The sequence below is a fragment of the Pseudorca crassidens genome, chromosome 13, assembly GCF_039906515.1.
Source record: "Pseudorca crassidens isolate mPseCra1 chromosome 13, mPseCra1.hap1, whole genome shotgun sequence".
Lineage (NCBI taxonomy): Eukaryota > Metazoa > Chordata > Mammalia > Artiodactyla > Delphinidae > Pseudorca > Pseudorca crassidens.
Genome location: NC_090308.1, coordinates 20739434 through 20766966, shown reverse-complemented (window position 1 = coordinate 20766966; position 27533 = coordinate 20739434). Strand labels below are relative to the sequence as shown.

Here is a 27533-nt window from a genome sequence, read left to right as displayed (position 1 = left end):
CGTACACCATAACCCATTCAGAACATTCTGGTTTGAAAGCAAAGTCCAAAGAAATGATTACATTCTGCTTCTATGGAAACCAAAGCAGACAAATGTATTTTGCTTGGATTTGAATGGAAATCAGCAATTCAGACATGCATCAGGTGGTTCTAATTTGTTTTTTTGATGTGATTCAGATTTTCCCACAAAGGTCAGATCCAGTAGTAAGTTTTTATCTGAATTCTGATAAATTGTGCTTATAAAAGCCTATGAGATGATCAGCAGTGAGAGGCTTTCACTGGAGTATGGGCACTCTTGTGGTTTTTTCAGAATAGAACAAGCAGTCAGGAAGCAAAAAGTTTTACAATTAGTAAATAAACCAATCCTATAAGGAAAACAATAATATTATCTGTAAATTAATGATTGATCCTTCTGCAGAATCTTTCGATAACTTTTTAAAGATGTTGGTGGAGTGTTTGATCAATATCCGGGAAGTCAAATAACTGTGGCCTGAGCTACTTTTCTGATTGTATAATCTTTTATAGTAACTAAGTCTTCATGCCTTTCCTCCCCTCCCCCCCCCCCCAATTAATAAACAGAAAAGAATGAAGAAGAAGAGCAAGAAGCAAAAATGGAACTGAAACGCAGACTCAGCAGAAAGGTGATGAAACTGTGATGGTTAACGATCGTGTGTATTTTGAGTATACTTCATTTTTAAAATGCAAGTCAGTGCTTTACATGTAAATCTGATATTTAGGAATAATTATTCCTATTAGTCTACTGACTAATCACAGACATTAAAATCAGTGTAATGTTTGCAATATGAATTATGTTTATATTAATGCATAATATGCTAATTTTGAAAAGTCGACAGTCAAAAGTTTTAAATTACATTTGCCAATTATGAAAATAACATATAATCTGTGTGAAATTTTTTCATATGCCAAAAGGAACAAAAAAGACTAGAAAATCATGCAGACGTCTCCCATTCAGAGATAACCATTATTAACATTTCAATGTGTAGTTTGTAAAAATGCTCACTGTTTCCATGCAGTTTGGGAAACACTGAATAAATACTTTGTTATTACTAAAGATTCTGAGCTGGGTGAGTAATTTATTAAGTGAACTTGATCATCCAGCTTGCCTGCTGCAGTGCTACCCAAATTGACAAATGGCTTATCTCCAAAACTCAGACCATTGTTTCTACCCATTTATGAAAATATAAATCTGATACCAGGGCCCTCGCTTTTTTCAGTAAGTGTTAAAATAATAATAATCTTTGGAAAAATTAAGCACTATCAGAGTTTATATTTCATTATAAACACCTTGCTCAGTAATTCTTCAGATATACTTTCACAGCTGGATAAGGCAGGATGAGTAAAATATGACATCTGCAGCAAAGTGTGTGACCTGACCCACATTTATTTGGGCTTGCTGGGGAGTTCACAGCCAAAACATTCCAAGGCAGAAAGAAGAAGCACTCCATTCCCATGGAAAAGTTGGAGACTGTATTTTGAGAGGTTTTGGTTTTGATTTTTAGGGAAAAATAGCCTTAATTCATCTCTTCTTTTCCTCAGAGATCCCAAACATCAAACAATAATCAAGTTAAGAAAGACACTATAAACTGAATTTCTTGAGATGGCTCTTCTAGCAATTCAATGGCCATTAAGTTACCAGCTACAGATAAGCGGTAACCCCTCCTCCTTGCTCCAGCTCACCTCTGTCATACATATAGTCTTTTCTTAATCCAGTTGGGTCCTTCTGGGAGACAACAGAGCTACCCTACCCCCACTAGCCTGTACCACACAGAGCTCCCTGCCATAGGTGCAAAATATTCCATAGCACTAATAGCTACCCCGTAACTGGCACAGCCCTGAAGGGCAAGACTAGATGGAGAACTTCTGACCTCTGTGACCATTGGTCACTTGCATTGTGGGAAGTCCCCAGAAGCAAGGGTTTCTCTGCCTTCTTAATCCTACCTGCCCTAGAGTGGCAGTAAGGAGCTAGCAGTATAGATAGCACAGTAACTGAGAGTATAACAGAACCACTTAGATTTTTCCTCCCTTTGTCCATCACCCACCAGGGCTTTATGAAGATAGAAGGAGCCGCCGTTGCCTTATCCCAGGTCAAGTAGTCTCAGGATGTAGACCCAGACCTAAGAATCCTTGAATGCCTTGAGTTTTAGAGCATTGACAGTTCAGCCTCTGGTTTTACTCAAGAGGAAACCAAGGAAAGGGGAGCGTTTTGACCACAAAAAACATCAGTTTTTGTTTGTTTGTTTTGTGGGAGTGCTTAATTTTTCCAAAAATTGAACCCATGCAAATAAGGAATGCCTCCAAAGAGGACCACTTAAACCATGGATAGTCTGGCTGTATATAGAGTGTATGTATGGAGAGAAAAATACTGAAAATGGACCCGATGGGTAAAACATAGGCCTGGCTCTACGTGTCCGACAATACTGTGACACCTCCCAACTGAGAAAGGCCACAAAAGCATGAAACTTAATAGCGGACAGTAGATGATGCCTGTTCAACCAGGGGCCAAGTTTCTTTAGTCTCTCAGGACGATCTCTGTCTGTTCTTGGGCTTGAGAAAGGACCATGGGAGGAAAACAAATACACACAGGGCAGGGTAGATTAAATATAACCATAAATTTGAATTTGACAAAAACCACAGGGGGACTCGGAGTTATTAGAAGTGTCTTAAGGTTGCAGCTGGGTTTAAGCAGTTCTGGCCTCACTGAAGTGCAGTTTTCCAGTGCGTCCCCCCTCCTCATTGCTGCATATCGGCTTTTCTGGCCAAGGGTAAATGTCAGATCTGGACCTGTGTCCTTAGACTCTCCTGGAAAACTGCCATAGGCACACCCTTCACTGGATCATTCCTTTGTTGTAACTTTGTGCATTTCCGAATATGCAGGTTTAATATAGTAGGAACAGAGATTTTTATTCTCATTTCTACAAGTTGTAGGGCTTTTGTCTTGATAATTCAATCTTCAAACCAGCCATACTATATCTGGATTACTATTGTGTCTGTCCCCCGTGTCAGAGATGACAGGCACCTTTATCACAATGCCAGGCAAGGTGGGGGAAATAGCATAATGCAGATGGTTGCTAAAGACTGTGACCTATCTAACAATGGTGATTTTTATAGTTGCAAAATTAGGGCACACTGCTTTCTAGTTCTCATTAGAAACTCCCAAGATGCTGCTGCCTTTTTTTTTTTTTTTTTTGATATCTGAAAGTGACCTTATGTAACCATAACTTTGAAGTACTCTGTAGAAAACGTGCCACCATGAGGCTGTAAATGGTTTACTGAACTCATCCCTATCCTCCTGCAGCTCAGCCTGAGACCCACAGTGGCAGAGCTGCAAGCTCGAAGGATCCTGCGGTTTAATGAGTATGTGGAAGTCACCGATTCACCTGACTATGATCGCCGGGCAGACAAGCCCTGGGCCAGGTTAACACCTGCAGACAAGGCAAGACCTCAGTGGCTTGAGCCCTGATTTTATTTATGTATGATTTGATTGTTTTTCTAAAAGCTCCGATACCTACTTACTGCTTACTTAGTCATCTTAGGAGACTGGGTATTACCAAATACCCCAATAATTTTCTGCCTTTGATTATTCAAGACACTTAGGTGATACATTTAATAATATCAACATATTTCTTTCAATTAAGTCTCAGAAAAAACTTGTTCCTTGTTACCATATAACCTGCCTGCATTCAAACCTGGATTGGGGTGGGGCATGTTTCCCACAGCCATGATTTATCCTTACTCGTAGAAAATATAACTTATACAAGTGACTCTTTTAAAGGGATACGTTAACAGTGGAAAAGGTATTGATCTCTAATCAAGGCTGGCACACTTTTTCTATAAATGGCCAGAAAGTAAATATTTTAGGCTTTGTGGGCCGTCCAGTCTTTGTTGCAGTTGCTCAGCTTTGCCTTTGTAGCATGAAAGCAGCCATAGACAATGTGTAAGTGAATGGATGTATATGTGGTCCAATAAAACTATATTTATAAAAACAGTTGGGGGGGTGGTGGTGGGATGAATTGGGAGATTGGGATTGACAGTATATATACTAATATGTATCAAATAGATAACTAATGAGAACCTGCTGTATAGCACAGGGAACTCTACTTCACAGTAGAAACTAACACAACATTGTAAAACAACTATACCCCAATGAAAATAAATAAATTAATTAAATAAATAAAATAAACCAGATGATGGGCCACATTTGGCCTATGGGTCATGGTTTACCAATACTTAATCTGTATCATGGCTTGCAGTTCAGGATAACTGAAATATACAGAGGGTTCCATCATGAGGAAAGACTAATTATTTTATGAGTACCATGGTTACATAAAGAATTTTGCCAACCATTTGTTTGTTTTTAAATTCTTCACTTTACAATTTTCCTGATCTCCCAAATAGTGGTTTCTAATTTTTGTCTCTAAGCAAAATTCCATATTGAGTAGTCTCATGCCACACCCAGTCTTAAAGCTAGAACTAGGTATTTAGGTACACTGTGCTGATGCCCTCTAATAGGAGATTTCATTCTGTAAAGCACCTACTATGTGTCAAGCTCATATTGGAGATACAGAATCAGTATTAGCTCATAAGAAGAAATGAAAACTAGAAAGGAGTAAGGTTACAAAGGAAGAATGTGCAGAATGAAAACAGAAGGGAAGGAGGCTGGGAAAAGAGCCCGAGAAACCCAACACGAAGAGACATTGGAAAAATACTGAAAAGAAATGTCTGTGAGGTGGGGAAAGAGAAGCTGCAGCCTAGAAAGGGGAGTGTCAGCTCACAAGTGGTTAGTAACATAGTGAAAGGAGGCATTTTAGCTGACTGACTGTGGTGGGGACCATGAGAATAAAACACAACCTCAAGAGTCTCTCTGTGAAGAAGAGTTACGATAAGGTGGACACCTGAGGGAAAATGATTGTGGAGGCTGAAAGCTTGAGTGAGTAGAATTGGAAAATAAGAATATGAAGGGAGTGATTTTTTAATTTATGGGAAATACCTGAGCAATCTTATGCCATGAGGAAGGAGCCAAAAGGAAGGGAAAGTTTGCCTATATAGGAGAAAAAGTCAGTAAGTGCTAGAGTAGGGCATAATCAGTGGCGCAGCAGGTCAAGGATTATGCAGAAAAGGCAAGGAGGAAACCCTTGAGGTTGGGATGGAGAACACAGGCTGAGGAATGTGCCCTAAAAAAGGAGGCTTCCCCCAGGCAGGTGAAGTCCCTCAGATCGAGGGCAGCCATGAGGGCATGAAGAAGGCTGTGATACTCAGGTCGTGGGGCAAGCTTACCATCAGTCAATACCAGGTTTCCTGTAGGAAATAGCAAGTTTATGTGTTACCAGTAATTGCCTGTTAACTACTTGATGTGATTTCTTGCGCTTAGGCAAGAGTGACTCAGGTCACTCAGCGTTATTCCGCTGACAAATGGGCTGCTCCGGAGGGTCCGAGGCGGCTTGTTTACGTATCTGGCGTCTTGGTGAGGGTGGCTCAGAGGCTGGGCTTATTAGCAGCTGGGCTCAGCCAGGGCCGTCCACCAAAGCACAGACATACGGCCTCTTCAGCATGGCGGCCTCAGAGTTGTCAGGCTTCTTACATGGCGGCTGGCTTGTCCCAGAGCAAGTGCCCCAAGAGAACCAGGTGAAAGTTGCATGGCCTTATCTGACCCAGCTTTAGAAGGCACACAGCCTCGCTTCCACCACATTCTGTTAGTTCCCGGCAAGTCATAAGGTCAGCTCAGATTCAAGGGAAGGGGAATTAGCTCTGCCTTTCGGTGGGGGAGTGGTGGCAAGGTCATAGTGCAGAAGAAATGTGAGCTGGAGTTATTATTGCTGCCATCTTTGGAAAATGCAGTCTGCCATATCCACCATTCCCAGTTATCACGTTACTCAAATGTTGAATTTCAGAAAGGCAGGTAGGGTGTGGCCAGGTAAATGATTAAAATCAGAGCAAGTGCAAAGTATACAAGCAGTGAGAGTCTAAATGATCAACCACCCTCGTATGGAAACTACATTTTCCATACTCTAGAAATAGTCCTTCCTAACTCTTGTCTGTTGGTGGAAGGTAAAGTTTGTCCACCTCTAGCTATAACAGAGAGGATTTTTCTTTTTAATTTTGTGTTGAAACAAAAATAGATTTTTGTGCTGGACTTCTAGGCTGCAGGGGAGATGTACTTGGTCGAGTTTTCTTCTACAGGATTAATGTCTCTTCACGAGTAATTTGAAGGCACATGACTTTCACATCTCCCCTGGGGATGGAACCCTGAGCCCCAGAGCACAGCCAGAGGCCCTCCCTACTCACATCTGAGTCTCATTTTCTCCCTTTGGCATTGTCTCTTCCATTAACCCTGAGACCTTTGAAGGTCTAAAGGACTGCATTTTTAGAACCGGATTTGTATTGTAGGTTTTTTCTCCTTGAAGAAAACTAAGAATAACTTCTTTTAGAAAGAAAAAAATGTTGTATACTTTTAAAAGATAGAAAATAGAAAAAAGGCAGCAATGTAAAAGCTTTTAACGTATAGTACTTCGTATATACACAAGTGACTTGTGTTTATTGGCAAAAATCAGAATATTCAAAAATACAAGAAGAGGAAATAATAATTACAGTGCACATCAATGCATGGTATTTTTTTTTTTTATTTTTTTTTGCGGTACGCGGGCCTCTCACTGTTGTGGCCTCTCCCGTTGCGGAGCACAGGCTCCGGACGCGCAGGCTCAGCGGCCATGGCTCATGAGCCCAGCCGCTCCGCGGCATGTGGGATCTTCCCGGACCGGGGCACGAACCCACGTCCCCTGCATCGGCAGGCGGACTCTCAACCACTGCGCCACCAGGGAAGCCCAATGCGTGGTATTTTTAAGAATTTCTAAAAATACTGTTTTCAACCTAACACTGAAAAAAATAATCTGTTTTCTCTAGATGTTAAAAGATTTGTATAATGTAATGTTATTGCCCAGAGATACTAAAACTATCAATGGTCTTAGTATATATTTTATTTTAGAATGAAAACCCATGCTAATCATTATTATCGTAACAAGCATTTCTGGATTTCTGTTGTTTTTTACTTTAAAATATTCATAATATATGACGATAAGATTTATAATGATATAGTTTTTCAATAAGTTAATCAATAATAAAAGCCTATAATTTACCTTTATATTAAAAAAGAATTTTACTTTTTAACTTTTGAACTATATATCCCATTTAAAGAAAAAAAAAACTATTGAAAGTAAATATTTCTACCTCTGCTCTCAAAATAAACACTGAACTTCCTGCCAGCCTAAAGGAGCCATCCTTCTCTCTCTTTTCTTAGTACTATTTTCTTAGCCCCACTAAGATACCACTTTGCATTTAAAAATTTTTTTGAACTTCAAATATAAAGAAAAGGGGTCAGTAGCCAATTAGTCAATAACCAATCAATGCCCATTCTATGAAAACACTGTGCTGGGTATTCTGGGGAATCTCATAGACCTGGTAGTCTTGTTAAACGGCCCAAAATGGGAAAGAGAAGTAGTGGGGAAAATGCATTATTAATTGTGAACTTGACTGAGCTTAAATCACCTTTAACATAAAATTTTTAATTTTAGAATATCTGTGCTTGGGTAGAACACTAGAAACAGATACACGTATAGTAAGATATCTGTGGCCTTTATAAATATATCTGGCCTAGATATCTGTGCTGGAGTAGATGAGCCCTAAGGTGACAAGTAGAGCCAGAGAAGGCCATCAACTTGGCTTGAAGACCAAAGCACCCACAGCAGTTGCCATCTCCCTGGGGTAAACCATGGAAGCTCCATGTAGAGAGGAGAGGGCAGGCTATGGAGCAGGGCGCTTCTGGGTTTGATTCCTAATTGGCCACTTGGTAGATGTTTGACCTTGACCAAGTCATTTAACTTGGGTTTCCTCACTAGTAAAATAGAGCTAATTATATCTATCCTGAGAATTTAGTAGATTATCTATAGAGTTCCAGCTCATCAATAAATGATAGCTCTTACCAGTATTACTTTCATGGTCAGGCTTGATAATCTAAGCTTTGTTCCCCATTGGTGACATTTTCATTACTCACTGAAGCCTCAGTTTACAGTCTAGTCTAAATTTATCCAATGAAAGAGAATCCGGAATTTTTCAGATGATACATGGCTTTGTCCAAGTTACTCAGTAGTCTTCTATTAAAACCCTTTTAATATATTAAATATTGTCTTAGATACTGGGGACATAAAGATGAATAGAACGTACCACCCTCCCAGGAATGCACTGTCTAAATAGGTCCTAGGGAAGACTGAGATTTTAATTCCATACAGAGATGTTCTTTGGCTTATTCATGGTTGCCCAGGCAGCAGAGAGTACACTTAGCTAACCATGGCGTTGCGCTTGATGAGTAGTCAAGAAATTCCCTCCATGTTAAACATCAGATTTTTATCAAAGAAATAAGCAAAGACATCGAAACGATGGGAGTTCAAGTTAATCCTCATAGCTCAGGTTATTTGCGAAGGCAGCAAGTCCATATATTCAACAAATCACCTCTTGCTTCTGGCCAGGCTGACCCCTGAGCTGACTGGGAGTGATAAGCAGACCTTCCATCACCAGTCATCACGAGTCAATCTTAAACTTAGTTCCAGTCATTTTTGTTTCTATTTTCCTTTCTATAATTCTCATGCTACCAAACAACACTACATATTTGGTGCCAGTACTGTCTCTTGTGGACTGGTTTTGTTTCAGTCTCAGAAATACCTAGTCTTGGCCGAATGACTCCCCATTGTTGACCCAACTCAGCACCATTCAGATTTCAATCCCACTACATCAGCCTACCTCTTTCTATCCCATTATCTTTCAAAAAAATATCAGTCCCATTTACACTTATGTGAAGTTATTAGACTTAAACTCTGGTCTCGTTTGTACAGAAGAGAGTTAAGATTATTGTACATGTATTTCCCTAACATAAAGGGTATTTAATTACTTTTTTCCTCTCCAAACACTCTCAGGAAACCTTCTCTTTAAGTAGTAAGAAGGGGACTTCCCTGGCGGTCCAGTGGTTAAGACTCCACACTTCCAACTGCAGGGGGTGCAGGTTCGATGCCTGGTCAGGGAACTAAGTTCCCTCATGCTGCACGGTGCGGCCAAATAAATAAATATAAAAATAAATAAATAGTAAGAGGAAATAACTCTTGGAATAAAACTGCGGTCTTCAGTGAATTTTTAAAATGAGTATTGCATTTCTTTAACTGCCTATAGTCACATCTTCCTGATATATATATTCAAACAACCAGCCCCTGTAATTTCACATCACATTCATTGCCTATAACTGACTCATCATTTCTAATTACAAGCTAGCACACACAACATGGAGATCTGAGACAATTATCTGGATGACTTAGGCCCTGAAGCTCATTTTATTGGAAAGAGCATGGGACTTGAAGTAAGAAGGCCTGTCTAGCACCATACAAAGTCACTACAGTATTACTGACTGTATCCCCTGTGCTATACATTACATTCTATGACTTATTTATTTTGTAACTAGAAGTTTATACCGCTTAATCTCTCTCACCTATTTTACTCATCCCTCTGCTACACCCCTCCCACCCTGGCGACCACCAGTTTGTTCTCTGTATCTGTAAGTCTGTTTCTGTTTTGTTACGTTTGTTCATTTGTTTTGTTTTTTAGATTCCACATATAAATGAAATCATATGGTATTTGTCTTTCTCTGTCTGACTTAGTTTATTTAACATAATACCCTCTAGGTCCATCCATGTTGTTGCAAATGGCAAGATTTCATTCTTTTTCATGGCTGAGTAATATTCCATTGTATATATGCACCACATCTTCTTTATCCATTCATCTGTCAATGGACACTTGGGTTGATTAAGGAAGACTTTTTGATAGATATTAATTGGTGATGAATATAGAGAGTTTTTGCTATTTTAGCTGGGTATCAGCCAGATACTGGTTCTGGGTATCAGTTTTTACAGTGAGTGAAACAAAGTATCCTCACTGTTGATCTCACTTGTGAAACAAGATATATTGTCTTATCACAGGGAACTTGTGGGCCCAGAAATATTTCTCTACTTGATTCATCCTCTTCCAAAAAACCATTAGCAGGAACCACTGCCACAGTCCCCAGCCTCAGGTTCCTCATAGAAACTACAGGGGCTGAGGAATATATTTGGAGAGACAAACAATCTACGACTATAGGATTTAAACATAACATTGAAAGCAGCATTGGGGAAAAGCTTGTATATTGCAGAGTGATAGCTAGTGATGGGAGAAAGCCAGAGAGAGGCCTCAAGGCTTTCTTCTGTCTTTTCGCTTTTCTAAAATACATCATTTTCCAACCACAAAGTAGATTTTCTTATCTCTCTGTAAAGCCATTCTCTGTGGTTTGTAATGTCATTCTGTTTCAGCTGAAGAGTCCATTTCTCAGAGGTTATGGGGATGCTTTCATTAGTATTTTTTCATTTACATGAGGAAAAACTTCTTCCTAGAAAAATTAGGAAATAAAGATAAGCACATAGTTGAAACCGAAAAACCATCCATGATCCAGCCAGTATTGTTAATACATAACTAATGTTAACATTTTGATGAGTATCTCAGCTTTTCAACCTGAAAGGACATAGCATCTCTTCCAACCCCATCATGTACATGACATGGATTATGTGTTCAATAAATAGTAATAGTAATAGGATTCTACTTGATATTTTCTTTGAGTGGCTTGAAGTGTTGTGCTGAAATTTTTAATTCTAATTATCTAAACTTCCAATATAAAAGAATAAACAGCAGTTGCCTTCTCTGTAGCTCTGTGGTAGCTCGTCAAAGCCATGTTGCTGTGGGTGGTGTGACATGCAGAACTTTCATAGGAAAATGATATTGTTTCTCAAAAAATCTCATGACCTGTGCTATCCTTGTGGTCATCGAGGATGGGGCATGTGGGTGACTCATAGATCAGGCCCCAGGGTGAATTTGGCAAAGGCCTCCTTCATCTCTGCCTTGCCAATGTCACCTGAAGGAAATCTGTCCTGGTTTTTGTTTGGCTGTAGTATTGACATTTCATTTGTAATATACCTTTACCTAGTAGAAATTAGAAATGCCTTTCTCCAAGACATTTCATCAAAGAATGTCTGCTTCATTGATGCTATGTATACTGAGGAAATATGTGATCTAAATAACAATTCAGTTTATGTATTTTTCCTATTTAGGCGGCAATAAGGAAAGAACTAAATGAATTTAAAAGTACAGAAATGGAAGTTCATGAAGAGAGTCGACAGTTTACCAGGTAGGTAAACAAAATGCAGTTGAGCAAATTAAAAATGAGTAAGATGGTAAACTTACGTTGCATGTATTTCATCACAATTAAAAATTTTTTAAAAATATAGTTTAACACAACACCCACTATCTAGTGAGCATTTCTAAAATTAAGTCTTTTTTTTTCTTTCAAAGAAGTCTGAATTATTCCAAAGGGCTATGTTTTCATTTCTTTCTTAGTTTTATTTTCTGGCCCCGAAAACGAGTATCAGCGTCATTTATTCTGCTCTTGAAGAGACTCAGTTGAAGTTTTATACCCAGAACAGATGCTGGTGAGAGCCAGTTTGGGCACATATGTGTCTGCTTTGAACTCACGTAACTCAGTTTGGGCACGTATGTGTCTGCTTTGAACTCACGTAATTTTTAGAAGACGTAGCTTAGAAAGGAATTCGATGTTTACTGCTGCCACAGAAGATCACTATACTCCTACCATTTTTCCTCCCAACACACTTCAGTTTCACAAGCTGCTAAAACCAGAAGGGACCCGAATGATCATGTAGTCTGATCCCCCTACTTCACAGGTGTTCTGTTTATTTCTCTCGTGGGTTTACGTGCTTTGCTACATGTAACAGGTATTATATAAGATTTTTCAAAGAATTTGCATGCGAATCAAATCTTTGAAAGCTTGAATTGCTAAAAAACATACGAGGACAGATGATTACGTGAAGAATACCATGGTAGGTCTTTCTGGAAAGCAGATACTGATCCCAAGACTAGAAACAGCCTCTGTAGCGCAGCCATACATCGTGGTACGACAGCATCTGCAGTGGTTCCTGTCGGTGGTGGTGTTCCCTGCTGGGGAGCGTGTCCCATGATAAGGGCAGTGGTGATGTATCTTCATAATTTAATAGCAAATCCCTTCCCTGAGGCTTATGGGGGCCTGCTTGCTCCATAGCTGTTGGTCCTATAATAATGTCTGGCATGTAGAAGAAATTCCCCTTTCTCCTAGGGATAGTTCTTCCTTATTTGTTTTGTTTTCTCCTGTATCATATTTATTTGTAAATGCATGTAGGGCTTTTAGATGTCCTGAATATATAGACTTTTTCTCTATTTGAGTGCTTTATCCTATGATAATCTACTCTTGGACCCATCACCTTCCCATATCAAGCAGACCTATTTGTCCTCTCCTTTTCTCCCTTCCGCTTCTGGGGTCAGGAAGAGTTCATGCTAATATCTGACACTGTGGTCACACTTCTCCAGTTAAGTTGATCATCATAAGGCAGCTGGATATTTATGGTGACATTGAGCTGGGTGGGACCTCCAGGAAACTGGGGAGATGCCATGTGTTTGTGTCGCTGAGTCCTCACCCTGAGAGTCCTGAGATGTAGTGACTGCACGCAACCCAGTTTTTGACATTTAGGATAGTTTTACATCTGTATAGTTTTCCTAGGAATTGTAGTAACTGATTAACTCATTTTCATTTGATAGCATTGTATGAAGAATAAATTACAATAGAAATAATCAAATTTTTTAAATGCACTTATACAAAAGTTCTCATTTTATGAAAATTAAACATTTATACTCACATAGGTCCTTCTTCTTCTGTTGTACACTGTGACCAAGTAAAAACAGTAGGATGTAGGGAGAAATGAAGTTCATTTCTTTTTTATCTATATATTCTTATGTACACAAATAATATATTCTAATTAAGCATTCAAACATCACAAAAATCTATCAAGGAAAACTGAAACCTTCCTTCACTCCTTCCCCAAATTCATCCGCATTCTCACAGGAACCACTGGTAAAAGTTTGGTGTAGATCTTTGTAGAGAGTTTTCTGTACATTCACAAACATGTATATATATGTGATATATGTGTAGGTACTTATATGCATTTCTGTACCCCTCTCAGTTATACACAAAGACAGCATCTAGAAAATCTGTCCATGTTAGCATATATTTCATTCATTTGAATGACTCTATGGCATTTCATAGATAATACAGTATGCTGTAAGTTGTTGAACAATTATTCTATTGATGGATGTTTATGAAAGTTTCATTTTTCCATTATTTAAACAATGCTACCTTGACTTTCTTTGTAAATACACTCTTTTGCATACATGCCAATATTTCTGTAGTATCCGAGTATTTGCTATATCCACTAAATATATATTTTCTAACATTTTGAGAGATTACTATTCTCTTTCCAAAGGACACAGTTTTCATTGCGACCTCCGGTTTATGAACATGACTGGTCTACTCACCTTCGTCAGTATTTTGGGGCGGTGGGGGTTCTAAAGAATGAACAATAATATCCTAGTTCATTGATTTCTGTAAGGTTAGGCATTTTTACATATTTTTATTGATTTTTTTCTAATTTGCTGTGCTTTGACCAGTTCTCTTTGGAGTTGTTTGTATTTTTCATATGGATTAGTACAACTTCCTTAAATATTGTGGCTATCGGCCCTTTGTTACATGTGTCACAATACTGTCCCCCAATCTGTAGTTAATGTTTTAACTCTTTTTACGGTCTTTTGTTTAAATTTTTGCATATTCAAATTTGTGTATATTGTTATGTTTTAGTTCATTATTTTGTGTCTTATGGAGGATGGCCAAGATTATAAAACTCATCTTTGATTTTTATATGTGCTTTTTTTTAATACTTAAATCTTTCATTCATCGGGCATTTATTTGTATGTATGATTCAAAGGAGTAAACTAACTTTACTGTGTTCTATTTTTGTTGTTGTTGTTGACTTTCTTTGTTCTAAATCAATAATCAATTGTCCCTATGCCATTTGTTTCCCCCTTTATGTGAAATTCTTCTTTATTAAAAGAAGACCATTAAGGATCAATTTCCAGATTCTGTATTGGGTTCTAATGAGCTGTTGTCTGTCCTGGCACTGTGTCACACAGTTTAATTAGAATAGATTTGTAGTATATTTTTAAATCTGATGGAGTCTTTTTCACCTTTAAAATTCTATTGGCTATTTTTCTGTATTTATTCATCTATAGAAATTTGGAGTGTTTGTGTGTGCCGTAAAATAGTCAATTGTTATCTTCATTGTTTAAGCAAATATTAATAGATGCAAACAGGGATGACTGCATTTCAAGAGAAAATCATAGGCTTTTTTTTTTTTAACAGCTGATACAAAGGTAAGCTTTAAAAGTTTTCCCAAAAATGTATTGGTTAACACTCTTAAAAATGTCTTTTAAAGACACTGGTGGAGGAAGGGGTGAATTAGGTGAAGGGGATTAAGAGGTAAAAACTTCCAGTTATAAAATAAATAAGCCATGAGAGTGTAATATACAGCATGGGGAATATAGTCAGTAATATTGTAATAACTTTGTATGGCGACAGATGGTAACAGACTTATCATGGTGATCACTTCATAATGTATAAAAATACTGAATCACTATGTTGTATTTCTGAAACAAATATAATATTATAAGTCAATTATAGTTCAATTTTTTAGAAAATTAAATTTCTGGATAAGGAAAAATTAAATATTTATATCACTAAGACAAATATTCCTTGCTTAAGTATTCTTTAAAACTTGGCAGTAAAGCAAATGTCTCCTGTGATTTTTTCCATCAATGTATATTACATCATTAGAATTGTATTCCAGTAGAGAAATATTTAGGCTCTGAGACATAAAAATAATACTTATGATTTTTTAAGTTGTTTTCAGTATTTCTTTTAAAAGGTGAAAGGTTTGGTAAATACTGCTTAGTCTTATCAAAATAATACAAACATATGATAATGTTTTACATTTAGAAAATTGCTCATGTAGGAGATGGTGGTGCCTTTAGTCTCAGCCACCCTTGGAAGGAATAAACATGCCATGGATCATGACCTGGCCATTTAAATGCAACCCAGATAGAGAGCAGCTCACTTATTAGCCTTTCTCATTAGTGCCAGATGTTATCTCCTTATATCAAGTAAGCCTTCCCTTCAAAATCAAAACCTATTAACTGCCTGTGATTTAGAGTGGTTCATAAAAGGGTTGAGACAGCCCTGCTTCTTCTGCCCAGGCACCTCTTCATCCAGTGATGATCTCCCACACAGTGATGTATCAGTCAACACTGGGAGGATGCATTCCTATACACAGCTTCCTTTGCTTCTGTATCTCTGTAGAGAGTCACAAAAAGCTGGTAACATTGGTTGCCTCTGGGAGGGAAATCAGATGACTGGGGCAGGCATGGTGGGGGAGACTTCACTATTCACCCTTACGAACCTTTTGAATTTTTGAAACATAAGAATTTATTACCTAGTCAAGAAAAAAATATTTAAGAGAAAAAAATGAAGGATCTATTTCCGAAGTCCTCTTTCTGTAAATGAGGAGTCCATCATGGTGGCTTTTCATGAAGAGTGTGCTGGCAGTAATACTGTGGTATTACTGCTGTTCCTGTACCGAGAAGACACCTCTGAAAACTCCATCCTGGAGTACGTTCTCTGCATGTTTGACCTGAAGAGGGATTGTAGCGATCCACTCTTTCATCTAATTCCCCCAGTTTCTCCAGATGGCTCTTGGAATTGGAATGCATTCTAGGGTCATGTGAGAAACATGAGGATAAGTGGTCCCCATAAGAATTCATCCTTTGGCCTGCAAGGTACCAGGATTTAACCTCTGTTTTTTAGAACACTTGCTGCCTGTCCAGACACACACTGTTTTTTTCTCCCCCTCAGCATCTGCCCACCCAGCCTACTGTTCAAAACCCAGAAGACCGTTTGAAGGGCACTGTACTATTAAATGGGGCCATTGCATTCTGGAAACAGATCACCATGGCAAAGAAAACCCACTTCCCTTTCCATAGTAAATGGGATTTCTACAATTTAAAATAATTCTCTAAATTATAAAGACATGTAAATTGTTTGAAAAAAATTTACGTAAAAACTAAACTTTAAAATGGTTACAGCTGAATGGTAGGATCTATGGTTAGTTATAACCTTTGGATATTTTCTGATTTCCAAATTTTTTAAAATGTCAACATGTATCAGATTTATAATCAAGAGAGAATATTGCTTTTAAAAACAGACTTTGAATTTTGTAAATAAGAACATTTTTAGAGTATGCAAAGTAGCATTTTCATATATATAATTTTATTAGCTTTTAAATTGTTTGCTTATTATATTAAGCAAAGGATCATTAAATTGACAACTCTTAGAGTCAGAACGGACCTCAAGAGATTATTGACATAATGTTAAGTGGAAAAATCCAGATACTGACTAAAGGTGTGTGTGTGTGTGTGTGTGTGTGTGTGTGTGTGTGTATGTGTATATGTATATATATGGCAGTGGTTTGTTTTATTTTAAAATTCAGATGCATAGAAGAAAAATAAGAAACAATGTTAAAACACTCAGGCTTAAAAAAGAATGAAATATTGCCACTTGTAGCAACATGGATGGACCTACAGAATATCATACTAAGCAAAGTAAATCAGAGAAAGACACATATTATACGATATCACTTAGGTATGGAATCTAAAAAATAATACACCTGAATCTATATACAAAACAGAAACAGACTCACAGACATAGGAAATAAACTTATGGTTACCAAAGGGAAAACGGAGGGTGGGAGGGATAAATTAGGAGTATGGGATTAACAGATACAAACTACTATAGATAAAATACATAAGCAACAAGGATTTACTGTATAACATGCAGAACTATATTCAATATCTTGTAATAACCTGTAATGGCAAATAATCTGAAAATATATATATATATAACTGAATCACTTTGCTATATACCTGAAACTCCAACAATATTATAAATCAACGGTACTTCAATGTAAATAAAGAAATAAATAAATGCAAATAATGCCAAACCTTATAAAAAAACTCTTAATGATTTGTTATAGAGAGAGCCTATAGGTGTTTTCTTTTCTTTTCTCTACCTTTCAAATTTCCTAATGTAGCTATGTTGAGGGGTGTGTGTGTGTGTGTGTGTGTGTATTTAAAGAAATTTTCTCATTCCGTGCCACCTTAAGTTATTACTATCCAATGTGGATTTACAGATAAACCACTCTTTGAGCTTCTAGATAGGTTTATCAAAATGTGACATGGCAAGAACTACACCTGTGACCTCAATAAACATTAATTCAGGGCCCCTCTACAGAGAAATGAGAAGGCTGCTTCTGCATACTCATTTCTCTCTTGGGTGCTCCATTTATTTAATACCTGGACAGAAACTAAAAAGAATTGCAAAATGCTGCTTCGACCACCAGAGTTGCAAGCATGGTTGCCTATTCAGACTAACAAAATCCCATCCAGCATGTCATCTGACTCCGGTTGAACAAGGAACAGTGGTTTAGGAGAGTCTCCTCATTTGTTTAACGTAAGTGTATGTGCCGTGACCATTAAACCCTTTTAAATAAAGGGAAAATGAATTATTCAGGATTTCTGTATATATCAATTAGGAAATTATAGGAAAGTAATATTTTACACTTTGTGAGTAATTTCATATTTTATATTATCTGAATGAATTTACAGGAAGGTGAGGACATTTTTATATATTAATTTGTAGAGGAACTGTTATGGAAAATAACTATCTTTACCTGAATTCCATGACTTAAAATTAGCTTTTTCCTCCTATTCACTCCCTCTCAACAGTATGAAAATAAGAAAGATTTATTGCAGTTTTAACAAGAAGAAGAAAATATAGATAACTTCAAATTTGAGTTGCAGGAAAGTTCTGAAGAAAGGGTGGACGAAAAGCTTAAGTATCCTGAGAGCACAGTAAACCTATTTATTGCTTCATCAACTTGAATCCTAAAGCCAAAACTGTCATTCTGTTAGATAGGCAAACTTCCCCCGAGGTAAAGCTGAACTTCATGTACCTTAAAATGAACTCAAACCACTGAATAGTACCAAACTTAAGAATAATTTGCATTTTTAGGACCTCTAACCATAAAATTTAAGAGTTGATTTTGAAGATAAGATGCCTAATTTAAATAGGATATAAATGTCCTTTTCTGATTGGATAGTGCAAGAAAATATACGGGTTTTTTGACCAGATCTGGGCAGTGCATATGAAGAGAGGTTACATTTATTTATTTATTTATTTATTTTAATTTTGGCTGCACTGTCTTAGTTGCGGCACATGGGATCTTCACTGCGGCATGTGGGATCATTTAGTTGCAGCGTGCCAACTTCTTAGTTGCAGCATGTGGGCTTCTCAATTGCGGCAAGCGGGACCTACTTCCCTGACCAGGGATCGACCTGGGCCTCCTGCATTGGGAGCGCAGTCTTACCCACTGGACCACCAGGGAAGTCCTTAGGTAGCACTCTGACCCTCTGCAGCTTTGTCAGCATATTATTGCAGTCACAGTATTGGTTAGTCCTCTTCTTTTCTTCACCAACGTAGAAGCTGTGCTGATGATGGCCTAACCTTCCAACAAAATCCAGTCTGTGAATTCTTTTTCTAATGGATCCATGGGCAAATAGTAGCAAATTGTAGTGTCCTGCTAATTTTTGGAAATTAAAAGCAGGACACTTTCCAGGAAAATGCTTCGTTTTAAAAGGTTCTAAATCTCTCCTGGTCCATTGGCTACTTTGTTGCCCAATCTGATTTTTTTTTTTTTTTTTTTTTTTTTTTTTTTTTGCGGTACGCGGGCCTCTCACTGTTGTGGCCTCTCCCGTTGTGGAGCACAGGCTCCGGACGCGCAGGCTCAGCGGCCATGGCTCACGGGCCCAGCCGCTCTGCGGCATGTGGGATCTTCCCGGACTGGGGCACGAACCCGCGTCCCCTGCATCGGCAGGCGGACTCTCAACCACCGCGCCACCAGGGAAGCCCCAGCAGCATCTTTTGTAGAGGGGCTGTCTCTGCCTTCCCACGTGACGTTTATAATGGTATTCTGTTCTGACAGTAACTTAGAACAGTAATTCAGTTGGGGATGCTAGAGCTGCCTTTGATCATAAACATTGCTGTAACTTATTCATTTCACTGAATGCAGAGTTATGTTTCTCTACTGTCTCACAGAGTTTCTGTTTCATATTTCAGGTTTCATCGTCCATAATGAAGTGCGGGACTCTTTGGAAACAGACTGATCATCTTTGGGGGAATCCTCACTTCCTGAAAACCTGATATTGCACTGGGATTTGAATGTGTGTGTTTCCGTTTAACTTGTGGTGAAGGAAGCATGTGGAATGTGCTCCCCACCTATACAGCCCGGATAGGCCAACAAGCAAAGGGAAGGGTGCAGCGACTCTGCTGTCCAGCATGTGGATTGATGGTAAGGGGATACCATGGTTACACCACTTATTCTTCATCAGGAGTTTTAATCAAAGAAGATGAGCAGAAGACAATCACTGGTTCCCTGTTGCCAGAAAGCCACATTTAAGAGTGCAAGTTAAAGAAGAACGGGGAATGGAATTTCTGAGCACTGGAGAGGGGTGGGGGGTTGAAAATCAGAAAGCAAGAGAAGTACTTCATTATGTTAATGAAAAGAAGAAATGGAAGCATAAAGGTATTTTCAAAGTAGGCTTTCGGTAGTTGAGAACTTATTAAGGGATTTGGGAGTTTAATCACCCAAGGTGGATTTCCTAAAGACCTGACCCTAGAAGAATATTCTTGTTTCATCATTATATTGGTACAGTGTCGTACCATTATTTTTTTGTTGTGCCAGTGAATTCAGTTGCCAGAAATAAGTCTGAGTGTTTTCATGTATCTTTTTCTTAAATGCGAGAGGCTTTTCCTGACTCTTAATAAGCATGCTTACCCAAATTTTGTTGCATGCTTTAAGTAGCATAGCTAGACATATTTTACATTTTTTTTTTAATACTCCTTATCTAATGTACCAACCTTCCACGAGGATTATAGGACTGGGAATAAAGTCAGACGTAATTATTCGACCCTTTGAATCTGTAGCAGGCTTTAGAAATAAATCTTTTGGTCTTTCCCTAGCTTGATTATCTCCAATGTTGAAACCATCGTACTTGATCTGAAGAAGATAATATCGACAATCATGGCACCTTTTTAAAAAGTCTGAATCCAAAGTTAAAACTTAAGCGAAATGCAAGTTTTCTGCAAGCAGTTAGCTCTGAATAGGAATGAAAAGAACTACTTATTTTCCATGCTGCATTAAGTTGGATTGCTGCTATTAAAAAAATAAAGCACATGGATTAAAAAAATACTCACCCAGAGACTTAAAAGAACAGAAAATTTCTGCTAAGTTGTAAGTGAGGAGAACCTCATTTGATATTTTAAGAGTCTGCAGATTGCATCCATAAATACAGCATTGACTTTCAGTGCAAAATAATCAGTGAGATTAAAGTTATGGAAGATTTCCCTTTGAGCCTACAGTCAATATCGTTTACATTAAGAAGTCCTCTATTGTCATCTTACTGTTTTCCATGGAGTCACAGGCATAGTATGGCTTCTGCTCCCAAGTACAAATGACCATATGTAAATACCACCTTGCATTTCATTGTTCTTTCATGATTATTTTGTGCCCCTTTTATTAAAAACACATGAGATGTATAACAACAAGACAAGACCCAAATAGACTTTATTTTATTCTCAGAGTTTGGACTAGGATTTTCTGAAATGATTCTGATGCATTATATGGAAAACTCTAATTTTCTATTTCAACCAAAAGGCAAACATTTAATCTGGTGGACAAATTTGGATCCTGCCATTCATTTACATTTTAAAGAACCACTTAAAATTGGATGATTTTGCTTCAAAAATAAAAAAAAATTTAGTCCCACTTAGCCTATTACAAAAAGCCAGGACCGTTTTATAACTAAGAAAAGTAGCCAGCGTTGCTGACACCTCTTGCTGTACTCAGCTATATGCGTTAATAAAATAAACCTAGAATTCTACACTATTGTCATGTCCTTGATAGAGTAAGACGTATTTTTGTTTTGAAAAACTTTTTCTGCATGCCCAAGTGTCTTTCTCTGGCTGAAGTTTTATCCATTTCATAGTGTTTAAATCCAGCCACAGATATTAACTAGGTTCCAGTTTTTTGCTGAAGCCATGTTTTTCCTTATGATATTGTTTTATTGTCATTTTAGTGTCTTGGGAAAAATACCAAGGAATGTAGTGTTATTTTAATTTTCTATACTTATAATCTTAGAACATCATTTTAATTTCTAATCACAAGGCCCCTATAAAAATGGTAAATATAAGACATTTATTACTGTTTTATCACTCAAGATACATATCATAGAAAGTCTCTATTTGGTTGATAAAAGGAACCATTTTTTTCCCACTAGCAGTACATGTGATACAGTTTTTTTATTCCCTACACTGAGATGCACTTGGTACAAAAATGAAACTCTGGTCCCTCAATATATTGTTTTCCTTGTATGATATGTCAGATTTATGAACTACCCATACTTTTTCTTCTAATGATTGACATGTTTAGGGAAAAGTTTAAAAGTCAAAAAAATTAACCAATACTAGTTTAATTTTTAAGAATTGGAACCACAAATTATTTCATCAGAATGACCCTTTAAATAAAAAGCTATGGAAAGAATGGAAGGATTATGAGCCAAGCTATATTTTGCGGAATGAAGCTCTATTTTAATAGATAATTTTACTTTTTTTTAATGTCTTTCTTGGACTATAATTGCTTTACCATGTTGTGTTAGTTTCTGCTGTATAACAAACAAAATGAATCTGCTATACGTATCCATACATCCCCATATCCCCAGTAGCTAATTTTAAAAGGCAGAAACACTGCATATCCATCTCAGCAGCCCATCTTGCCTGCAGCCCTAAAAGGATACAAAGATGTGGACCACCCTCCATAGAATTATGTATCCGCCTAATGCCAGCATTTCTGCAATCCAACCGATAAGCTACGGTTCTATAAAAATACATGTTTATGGGAATTGGGTTGTTGTAATACAACACCAGGGTTTTTCCTATTTAAAGTGCAACATTAGGCTGACGTAGAAGAAGTGAGTGGTTTTCCTGGGTCCCTAAGATGTGATTAAGGAAGAGAACAAATCCATCTCCAGAAAGGTCACAGGCAGGAAAAAACTAGACAGACTGTAAAAACCAAAGTGACCATTTCCATCTTTTTTAAAATGGAGAAAAAGAACAGTAACAGTAAGGTAGTAAGAAGATGCCATTAGCTTTATCAGCATCTTCATGGTCATTACCAATTAGGCTGACAAAACTAGTTCTCCAGTGATTAGTGTTAATTTTTGGCAGCCCTGCCTGATAATTTCCTGTGGTGTGAAATGTCTAGGATTTTCTTTTTGTTCAATATAGTTTACCTTTATGATAATTCCTAAAATTATTTAGATGAAATCTATAATATTCAGAGAACTAGTTTGGGTATTTGAACAGCTGTTTTAAATGGAGAAAAAAGCACACTCGTCCATCTGATTTACCCAGAAAAACTGACTTTCTGGTTTCATTTTCATATCCTTTTATTAGCATAATGATTGTAATCACTTATCTTTCTCTTATGTTAGTAAATATATTGTTTGTAGAAAGTTCTAAAATGTCAGTGAAAATCTTTTTAAGGAAGTAGAGGAATTGAATACACCCTTGAATAATCATCGAATATTGAAAATGAGAGATAAGTCCTTAAAACCCATAACTCAGGTTTTACAACCTGCAGTTAATTCAGTGTTGCATTGGCACTTAAAAAAAATACAGTAACTTACACTTAAAAAAGAGAAAAATTTGCATTAACATTGCATATCCTAATGTGTACCACATTTTAACACAAAAACAGGCATTGTATTTATACTTAATAGAGTCAGACACAACTTTCACAAATTATACTGTATTCACAATAGAAAAAAGCAACCTTGTCTATCACATAGTAGTAGCTCCACATTTAAACAGTGAAAGCTCTTCAAAAATGTCCTATTATTTCTTTAATTCGTCCCAGCAGCACATTTCACACAGAGTGAGAAATCGTTCTCAGAATAGGTGAGATGGAATCAAGCTAGTACAAGATACATCAATTTATGTCATTTCATCGGTATGGTAGCTTAAACATTCCTAGATCCAATCATATTATTAAGCCTAATCTTACTAGTGAAAGTATATACTTTGAGACAATAATTAATTTCTTCACATTGTTAGAGAATGTTATGAGCACTAAGGAACCACTAAGATGCAATTTATTTACAAAGTTTTCCCTTGGCCACTTGAACTGGCTGATCTTCCACTATTGGGCATTTGAGTATATGTCACATTGTTTTACTTGCCAAAGCAGAATGCAATTTTGGAGCTGAAATATGTCCTAGACGGGAATGCAACAGCAAAAGTAATCATCAAATTAATAGGACCATCTTTCTGAGAGAAAGCACATCTCCAAATAGTTGACACGCAAGTTTCAAAGAGCAGCATGAGGCGTTATTATAATTTGGCAGTGATCAAAGCGTGGTAGGACAAGGGTAGAATACTCCCAACCCATTCTCATTTTCACTTTCCACTTACTTTTTGTAATCATTAAGCTTAAGCTCTTTATGGAAATGCAAACCACCATTAACATTTCTAGAAAAGAACTGAAAAAATAGCCCACTTACGCTTTTTCAAAGACAGGTTTATCCCAAATTAAGAAATCCTATTGTACACGCTATAAGATTTCTGGCAAAAAGAGAGAATCCTATAGCAGCTATTCCCACCAAAAGCCAACCCTATAGGCAAGGGTCATTTTTAGCTAGGCTAGGATTTACTGCACAGAAAAATGTCATTTAGCTTTTCACATTGCTAGCACAGCTGCACATATGAGCAAAGCACTCCATCAGTGTTTCTCAGTGGGGTACTGTTGGCATTTGGAGCTGGGCAATTCTTTTCGTACAGAAATGTCCCACACATTGCAAGATGTTTACTCTCCCAGGCCCCTGCTGCCTAAATGCCAGTTGCATGCCCAGCCATTGTAAATACGAAAAGTAAAAAGCGCTCCCCCATGTTCAGATGCCCTCCTGGGAGGGCAGTACCTCCTCCCTTAAATGCCACTGTCTACTGCAATTTGAGGACACAGGAAAAAGTGTCTATCTCAAAACATCATCTTGACTCCCTTGCATTTCTTTGGGCCCTGAGTAGTTTCCTCCCCCATCATCTTTCTAGCCTTTTGTTTCTAGCCTTCTGATGCAGCTTTAGTTTACCAGTTCTTCAGGGAGGAGGTTACTGAGTAGCCTAGGCAGTTCCGACAGGCATAGTCGCTTGATTAGTCCCTGTATGTACTTAAAGGGGAGATTTCACATGAAGTACACTTTTTTTTTTTTTTTTTTTTGCCTCACAATTTTACCTCAGAACTACACTGTTGGTCATAATCCTTGTCAATGTCATGAGGATCATTGCATGGCTTAACCACAAACACGACAGCTAACAGTCCACATAAACAAAACTCTTGGTCTATGAAAATCACCATTAGATTTCACCTGGTAAGCTGCATCCCATGAGTTCCCAAACAATTGCCTCTTTATCCTATTAAAGAAGCATTTAATCCACATGCACATGCTTGAATTCCCCCCTGCATAAATATAGCCATGCAGTTCAACTTTTCTTAGATTTGTGAATACTAAATTATGAAGGAAACATGGGTGAGCTGTGGATTGCTTGCATATCGTTCATACTTCGACGATGATCATACACAAAATGAGTTTTACCTAGGTGAAACATTATACTATACTAACAGTACATAAACAGACTTATTCCTTTCGTAACTTTTTATCTCCAAAACTGAATGGTAAATATGTCTCGAAATTATTTGGATGTATTGTGGCTAACAGATCGAATGAAGTTAGCCACTATAATTTTTTTCAATACTAAAATTTCTAAATATCTTTTCTGAAGCAGAGCGACTCAGTCAATAAAGGTGATTATATTGTGAATTTTTAGATGGTGCTTAAGAATTCTTGTGAAATACTTTTTTTTTTTTTTTTTTAAAGAATAAATTGAAGGGAGTAAATGAGGCAGAGTGCCACTCCACCCTCAGGTCAATTTTGTGGTATGTTAAAATGCCAGTGATATTTGTGCCACTTGCCAATTTAGGGGGCTTTTCCCTTACTGGATGTTTTGTTATAGTTTGACTATGTATACATTGCTTAGAGAACTTCCACAAGAAATCGCCGTGGCAATGCTAACTCGCATTCAGAAACAACCTGAATGAATCTAGGGTCAAACCACTTTCATCACTAAAAATATAGGCACTAATTTTTATTTTTATTTTTTAAAATATTTCTTCTGTGGCTTAGAAATGTGCCAATGTGTTCAAAACATTCTGCACCAATTTCACCAGATTTAGTACCTACTAAAAACTCAAACTAGTCATCTTTTTTCTGTGTAACAGTGATTTTTATATAAAGAACTATATGCATTCTTTCGTTATTTCAAGCTTTGGTGGAAGTGATAAGATTGGTAAGCTGTGATCGTTATCAGACTGAATGATTTCTAATTTCCAGTGAGTGATCTAACCCTACATATTACACAGGTATAGTATCTGTGACTATAAATAACTGGAACTGTGTACTGATTACATGACAGTTTCTCTTTTTTGTTGTTGTTCTTAAACCTGTACTGTATTATAGTATGTGGGTATAAATATCTACAAGTATACACACATATGTATATGTAATTCCACTATTGTAACCTGAAAGACTATGTATTATCTTTTTTATTCCGTATTGGTGTTTGTGTTATTTAAAAAGCAAAATTATGCTCTATGTAGTTGTATAATATTGTAGGATACTTTGCTGTGCACAATTCCAAGTGCCTTAGAACATTGTTTAGCTTTCTTAAGTATATATAAATGCATATATGTATAAAATTGGGAAAAGTTACCTCAATAAAATCATTGGGAAGTTCCCAGCTTCAGTTTGTTCCAATTTCTATTGTATTCAGACAGTGCTCGGTATTTTTAAATTAACAGCTCACAGAGTCCTCACCTGTAAAGCAATAAGACAGCTTTTCTAATTGCCTGTAATTTCAACTCTTCCTGACTTAAAATTTTTTGTATTTAAGTCCTCGTGGTTTGTACTTTTTTTTTTTTTTTTTTTTTTTGCGGTACGCGGGCCTCTCACTGTTGTGGCCACTCCCGTTGAGGAGCACAGGCTCCGGACACGCAGGCTCAGCAGCCATGGCTCACAGGCCCAGCTGCTCGGCAGCTTGTGGGATCTTCCCGGACCGGGGCACGAACCCGCGTCACCTTCATCGGCAGGCGGACTCTCAACCACTGTGCCACCAGGGAAGCCCGGTTTGTACTTTTAATTTAAAATATCCGTCTAAAGAATTACTGCTTTAAACAGCAATTTACAGTTTATTTTAAAAACTTCCTGTCTTTTTATATCTGAGGAGATTTGCTATCGCTGTTTTCATTCACATTATAATGTGTGAAAATAAGATAGTCCCTTTAGAGTTTCTAATATAGAAAATAAACAGACTTCCTCATTATGCCTACTATTTAATGTATTACAAACAAGGAGAGAGCTTGGGAACATATTTTGACCAGAAAAGGAATTGCAATATACTTTTCATGTTTTTCAGCAGTGGTTACAAATTGTACATGAGCCTCCCTCAACTCCAGGACAAGGGCAAAAGTATGAGTGGAAAGTTGAAAAGCAATTTTGTGTACCTTTATCCTGGAGGGAAGACCTGTAAGAGAGAAGATTGGGACCAAAAAGTAGAATAGGCTTGAAAATTGGCCCCAAGTTTGCCCTTAAAAATCAGCAGTACATCTCCAAGGTAGGTGTAGTAGTTCAACAACTACTTTCCACTTTTTCTCACATTCAACCAGGTTCTACATGGAAACATTACTTTCTAAAACCTAATGGAGGTAAGTAATGGACAATTTTTTCATTTTCTACAGTGCTTTGATAGCATCGGATTTATTAAACTTTATTAAATTTGACAAAACTCTTTGTGGGACCTCAACTCAGACATGGCGTGGAGTTGCTGCCACCAGCACTGCTGTCCAGACAACCCAAGTCCTTGTTCGGTTTGTGAGTTTTGAACTCTGTCCTGTAAAAAGTGGACACTAATAGTAGAACACATAAAGCTCTAGAGAAAGGTTAAGAATGTAACATTTGTGTAAAGGTTTTCTTGCTCTTTTGCTAAAAGTGGTACCATTTCTAGGTACCAAATTACATCATTCCCTCTGGTTGGAGGGAATGATGTAAACAAAGTTGTAATGTTGGAAGAGTATATACTGTATTTGGGGAAAAATTGGTTTCACTCAATTTGAGGAATAAAAGGAAAGTAGGGGCTTCACTGGTGGTGCAGTGGTTGAGAGTCTGCCTGCCAATGCAGGGGACACGGGTTCGTGCCCTGGTCTGAGAAGATCCCACATGCCGCGGAGCGGCTGAGCCCGTGAGCCAGGG

The 27533-nt window shown here is 37.5% G+C and overlaps 1 protein-coding gene across 7 annotated transcripts in view; it reads left to right on the top strand.

Moving 5' to 3' along the window:
• The window catches only part of PHACTR2 (phosphatase and actin regulator 2), a 188550-nt gene extending 162525 nt beyond the window's left edge, over positions 1-26025 (top strand). For all 7 annotated transcript variants that reach the window (XM_067701888.1, XM_067701894.1, XM_067701893.1 and 4 more), the window contains 4 exons: positions 579-640; positions 3316-3453; positions 11189-11265; positions 19240-26025. In XM_067701888.1, coding sequence (XP_067557989.1) covers positions 579-640; positions 3316-3453; positions 11189-11265; positions 19240-19255 — 293 coding nt within the window. In that variant the 3' untranslated portion in view covers positions 19256-26025. The remainder of the gene's footprint in view (positions 1-578; positions 641-3315; positions 3454-11188; positions 11266-19239) is intronic.
• The last annotated feature ends 1508 nt before the right edge of the window (positions 26026-27533 follow it).